This window comes from Camelus ferus, chromosome 26 (genome assembly GCF_009834535.1).
Source record: "Camelus ferus isolate YT-003-E chromosome 26, BCGSAC_Cfer_1.0, whole genome shotgun sequence".
Lineage (NCBI taxonomy): Eukaryota > Metazoa > Chordata > Mammalia > Artiodactyla > Camelidae > Camelus > Camelus ferus.
In genome coordinates, this window is record NC_045721.1 from 23,551,443 (window position 1) to 23,557,442 (window position 6,000).

A 6,000-nucleotide genomic window follows, 5' to 3' on the forward strand; every position below is an offset into this window, starting at 1 on the left:
TCAGTAAGACAGTTTGCAGCCAAGGTCTTCAGTCCTGATTTTCGTGTCCTAGAATAGGGTAGTATAGAACTCCAGAAGGTGCCCAGGAACCTCACCCTTGGTGCAGCCAATTTGATACGCAAAAAAAAAAATATTTTTGGTGGGGAGGGTAATTAGGTTTATTTATTTACGTATTTATTTTAATGGAGGCACTGGGATTGAGCCCAGGACCTCGTGCACGCTAGGCACGTGCTCTAGCACTGAACGATAGCCTCCCCCGATATGCAGAAATGTTGAATTAATTTGGATTTATTTAACTCCTTTCCTTATGGAATACATTGTCCAAGGTGTTGGTGAAAGGAACACTTAAAAAAAAAATGAGTGTTTTTCTCTTGTCAAAGACTAAAACTAGGAGACAGCGCTGACGTGCTAGTGAGCCCTTCAGACCAGTATTTTCAGTGACTCCATAAACGCCTGTGCTAAGACCTGATTCTGTTTTCTTAAAAATGATTTTCAAAAATATCCAACCAAGATAGCTGCGTCGGGACTAAAGTGGATATTTAGATATTTTGTTAACTTACTGTCATGTTAATTGCTCAACACTTGAGATTTGGCGTATGAACCTCTACACAGGAAGGCCATGTCCGAACATGGGCTGCTTCGTAAGAGCACGCTGCCGGATTGGTCGGAGGGGTCACAGTAGAACAATAAGCAGCGGCCTTGTATTCGTAACACAAAATCAGGGCTGGAGTGTTCTCTGGGGACTCACCCGTATGTTCTGGGCAGTGATGTTCCGAACCTCACGGCCCCAAGCAGCACCCAGCCTGGCTGAGAGAGACAAGGGAACATCTGGATCCATTTGTGGGTACATTTGTGTCCACACACAGTCCTACGCGACAGATGATTTTTAGGGACGTGCCTGTTTGAACGATATACATCTGTGGTTAAGGGGTCAAAGTATTTTCTGAAAAGAGGTACATGAGAAAGCATTTGTGTACATTTGCACCATATATGTGTGTGTAAAATTCTGTATAAGAACACATGCCGTCAGGCACACATCAGCGAAGCTTACCTGTCTAAACAAATAATGTTTAAATGACTCTAAAAATGCTTACTCTGAAGTGGTTCTATTATCAAAAGATTTTAAGATAATAGAAATTTAGACGTTATGTATTAGGGAATCTATGCTTGGCGTAAATTTAGAAATTAAGTTATAAATAAATTCTATTTTAAACAGCGAGAGTTGAGATTTTTTTCTTAAGTACTAAGTATCTTTTTAAATATCTAAATAGATGCAAAGCATAAATTCCTTAAAAAATAAATAACATCTAAATAATGTTGACATCTCAAATTTAGACCTTGGGAGACAGGGCTAATGTAGCTACTGCTACCATTCCCAGCACTAACACTGCCGCCATAGTACTGCTATTAGCTAATATTTCCTTAGAACATACTTTGTTGAAAGCACTGTCAAAAGCTTTATCTACATGAATGTATTCAATACTCATAATACAGCAACTGTCATTAACCTCATCACCATCTCATTCGACACTCACAATATAGCTACCATCCTTATTTCCGTACTAGAGGCCAGAACACTGAGATGAATTCTACTCTACCAAAATATTTAAAACATCATCTGTAATTTAAGGCAAGGGTTAGAAGAATTTGGACTAAAATGAACATGTGCTCTGCTCGTTTATTTTTTATTATGTTAGGGAGTTCTATATGCTGACAACAGTAATCAGCTTGTATCACCAGATACTCAGTAACAATTTAGGGGTCATATTTTCTCAGACTTCAAAGGGAAAGTTTCTGAATATCTAAAAATAAATACATTCCTGTGGCAAGTACTTTGAGTAGCAACTTGCTAAGCACTCTGCACAGCATTGGTATCTTGATAGCAAAACAGTGACAAAATATCACATGGATTTACTGATGTGTGTAAACCACGTACATGCAGTGATGAAGCTTTCACCATGAAAATGCCGTGGATGCAAGAACGTAACTCTCAGCTCCCACTTCCGTGTGCTGATAACTTCCAAACACACTAAACAAAATGGAGAATTTCCCAGGAAACAGAACATTCTGAAAATTTTTATTGGTATTCTTATTGGTGCACATCTTTTTCTTGTATCGTTGTGTCAAAATTGTTTTCATCGTTTCCTGCTGTCTGTTGACTGCCTCAGTGTCATGCAGCAGTCACCGTTTAGAATTGAGCTTGCATTCTTTATGTCCATCCCTATTCTTCTAGAACCAGCCCACCTGCTGTCTGTCAGTGTGTTCTTGACTCATCAAAATTTTAATATTCTTCAAAAAACTAAAACTAGAACTACCTTATGACCCAGCAACTCCACTCCGGGGTGTATATCCAAAAACAAAACCAAAAACACTAGTTCAAAAAGGTACATGCACTCCAGTGTTCGTAGCAGCTTTATTTACAGTTGCCAAGATATGGAAGCAATCTGAGAGTCGACCAACTGATGAATGGATAAAGAAGATGTGCCATAGATGTACCATGGACAGTACTCAGCCGTAGAAGAGAAGGGAAGTTCGCTATTTGCAATGGCATGGATGGACTTGGAGGGCATTATGCTAAGTCAGATAAGTCAGACAGGTAAAGACAAATACTGTATGATATCACTTATATGTGCAATCTAAAAAATGCCACAAACTGATGAATACAACCTTTAAAATTGTGAGCCACTCTGCTGTACACCTGTAATATATAATATTGTACACCAATTATACTTCAGTAAAAAATAGTGTTCTGTTTTACTACATTACAGATAAAAACACTGCCTACCCAAACTCAGAGAAAGTACAGACCTGACAACTTAGTTCTCTTTTCTATTCATCCATCAAAATCTGTCGTTTGGAAAACTACTTTTTCTCTGTCATGGACTACCAGGGACAGAAAGAAAGAAAATCAAATACGTGATCTCATCGTTAAGTCGATTCAAGTAAAATCAGGAGCTTCACTACTTGAGTAACTTTATTACTCAAGACAAATCAGGAGCTTCCTTTTTGACCAGAGCCCTCGTCTCACTATTGTGAATGCACATAAATACACAAAATCCGTATGACACACTGCTTGCTCTCCTGTAAAGGAGAGTGCAAAATTCATTGCAGGGAAAATTAACTTGATTATTAAGTCCACGGGTTTATTTTGGAGTTTCCATCATCCCTCTTTCCACTGCACGGTGGGCAATATATCATTTCATTAAGTCAAGTTAACTGACTCCAACTGTGTGTGAGACTATTTCTCATAGTGGACTAGAACACGTAAATACATAAACACGAAAATATAGTCTTATGGTTTGGGCAAATGAGGACAGAATGGACAGGAAACATCATATAAAGATGAAAAACATTGTATCAAGACTCTTGGGTACTTCAGAGTTGAAAGAGAAGAAAGAGATATTGAAAAATAGTGAGCTGAAAAGGTGGTGTCATAGTTGGAGGAATGAGGAAAGACTGCATTTTATTCCAATTCTTCACCTTACAACAGAAATTTTCATTCCATCTTATTAATGAACACATCCTATATAAGTATATAATTTGAATGTTTCTTTCCTGATAGCACAGTGTAATGAAGACGGAGAACAGACGTCCAGTATAAATTATCTTTGTCTTTGATTAGGTCCACTACCTTATGGTTCTGTCTGCCAACTGGGCTTATGTGAAGGATGCTTGCCGGATGCAGAAGTATGAGGACATCAAGTCGAAGGAGGAGCAGGAGCTTCACGACATCCACTCCACTCGCTCCAAAGAGCGACTCAACGCCTACACATAAGCACCACCTTCCCGTCCCGTCTACCGTTCAAACGCATTGGTGTTTAACTAAGGGCCATCCAACCATCCAACCTTTTGAAAATGAAAATGGAAGTGCTTCTCATCAATGATACGGAGGGTGACTTAGGAATCACCTGAACCCGGCTCTTTGTTGTTTAGCACTTAATTTCCTAATTTGTGAAATTGGTGTAATCAGATCTCTTCTACAAGCTCCTATCCAGCCTTTTTTTCCTTTTTTAAATTTCTCAAACTCATTTAATAATTCTGTGAGATCAAAGAGACTAACATTGGCAAATGCAGAGATTTATTTGATTTTTAACCACTTCCATGTCTTATACGTTACACCTTTTGCATTATTTCTTATGTTTTGAAAAGAAAAATAGCTTTTTATACTTTTTAGTTTTGATTTCGGTAACTAGTTCAACTACAGGTAGCCTTCAAAGGGACCACTGTACATTATGAACAATAGACAGAGATGCTATCATGATGACTCGAAATACAAAAATCTTGTCTGAAGATCAGAGGCCACATTGCTACAGGCCCTGGTTAACATGTTCATCAATCCAAGGTGCAATTTCTAAATTTGTAAGAGTAGGTTAAAAAAAAAGTGCTTCTTATCTTTGTTAACATTGTATTTTTTCTTGATGTACTTAAAAGGCATTTCTCTGTGATGGCTCATGTTTATGTTGTGAGCATGTAGAAACAGCACCGCTCATGCATGGCTAGTTACCTTTTCAAGACTGTGACACCAAGCTTACCTTTTGAAGTTTAGTACAGAGACAATTTTAAAGGAAGTAACTACTGTGGACTATTGGCGAATGATCTCTTTGTGATTTAAACAGTGGCTGGATTGGAACTTTTAATATGCTAATGTGAAACACGAATTACCTTTATGAAGGTGATGTATTAAAAATAAGCACACTAACCCCTGAGACGTTGTTTTGCCTACCTTAAAAAGTTTTAATGGATTGCACCTCTGTAAACTATCCCTCAGATGTGTATGATATATTTGAAAAGGCTTCCATTACTGTAACAGCTTTGCTTGCAGCATTCCAATCTGTGTTGGTTTACCTGTAGTGCTTTTTGAAGTGTGATCGGAGGCCACTGTACTATGTAGCCTCTCGAAGCATAGTGATATATTTGTGTTTTTATTTCAAGTCAGTCATTTTAACGAAATGTTCATTTGTATTCATTTATAAGACGTACCTATATCAAAGGAATTAAAAAAAGCAATCAGTATTATCGGACCAAATTTGGTGTTTGTTTTAACCTTAACTCTTCTTTCGGTTATTTCTAATGCTACAAGAATGCTCTGAAGTGTCTTTTAAAATGATGTAGCCTGACATTCTTGTCAGTGTATAAAGTATAAAAACTAGGTAGTATTGTGCACTGATCTGACCATTGTGAAACCTTTTCTCAGTGTAAGTGCATTTCTAATAAAACTTTATGGAGTGAAACAATCTTTGTACAATGACCAGTCATGCATCACCCATAATTTTACAAGTTCTTGTATTAGGTAGGGGGGTAATACTAGGGTTATCTGTGGCATGATAATGCATTCTGTAGTCTTATTTAATTAATTTGGGGTTTCGCTTCTTTTTTTATTTTCACACTTAGATTGTCTTACTGATTCAGCATTTTCCTGATATATGCAGTATTACAGATATTCAGCAAAAGTATTAATGGGCCTCTTTAAATTCCATATAATAGTGTTTCGGTTCTGTGTCTTAACAGTTTGTGATGATTTTTAAAACTGTCTTTCAAACTTATGTAATGATGTTGATGTTTTTGGCTTTTTTTTTTCTCCTGGTATTAGAGTTTGTATTTTCACAAAGAGTGCTTTGTAGCAGGCATTACAATTAATCTGTTTTGTACATAAATGTGCCAACAGCTTGATGGTGGCGTTTTTGAAATGTAGAACAAAGTGCTTGCAAAATGTAATAAATACTCTTGTGTACTTTGTGTACTTATTATTCGTTTCTGCCGTGTTTTTTGTTGTTGTTTTCTTTTCTTTCTCGTTTTGTTCATTCCTTTCTCCTATGTGTGTCCATTCTTTCCAATGCAGCTGACGCTGTTTTCTTAGGATGCTGATTGCCTCAGTTGAGCTGACCTAACACTTCAAAATTCAGTGAAAATTCTGTGCATGAACTACAGTGTGGAGCTGCTGGGAAGCGGGGAGAGGGCGGAGGGCAGACTAGAGGTCATTTCCTTTAGCAAATGGCGATT

The 6,000-nt window shown here is 37.5% G+C and overlaps 1 protein-coding gene across 3 annotated transcripts in view; it reads left to right on the forward strand.

Moving 5' to 3' along the window:
* GPM6A (glycoprotein M6A) overlaps positions 1 to 5,747 on the forward strand; it is a 222,281-nt gene extending 216,534 nt beyond the window's left edge. For all 3 annotated transcript variants that reach the window (XM_032468657.1, XM_032468656.1, XM_014553799.2), the window contains exon 7: positions 3,623 to 5,747. In XM_032468657.1, the coding sequence (XP_032324548.1) occupies positions 3,623 to 3,775 (153 nt within the window). In that variant the 3' untranslated portion in view covers positions 3,776 to 5,747. The remainder of the gene's footprint in view (positions 1 to 3,622) is intronic.
* Positions 5,748 to 6,000: the final 253 nt, after the last annotated feature.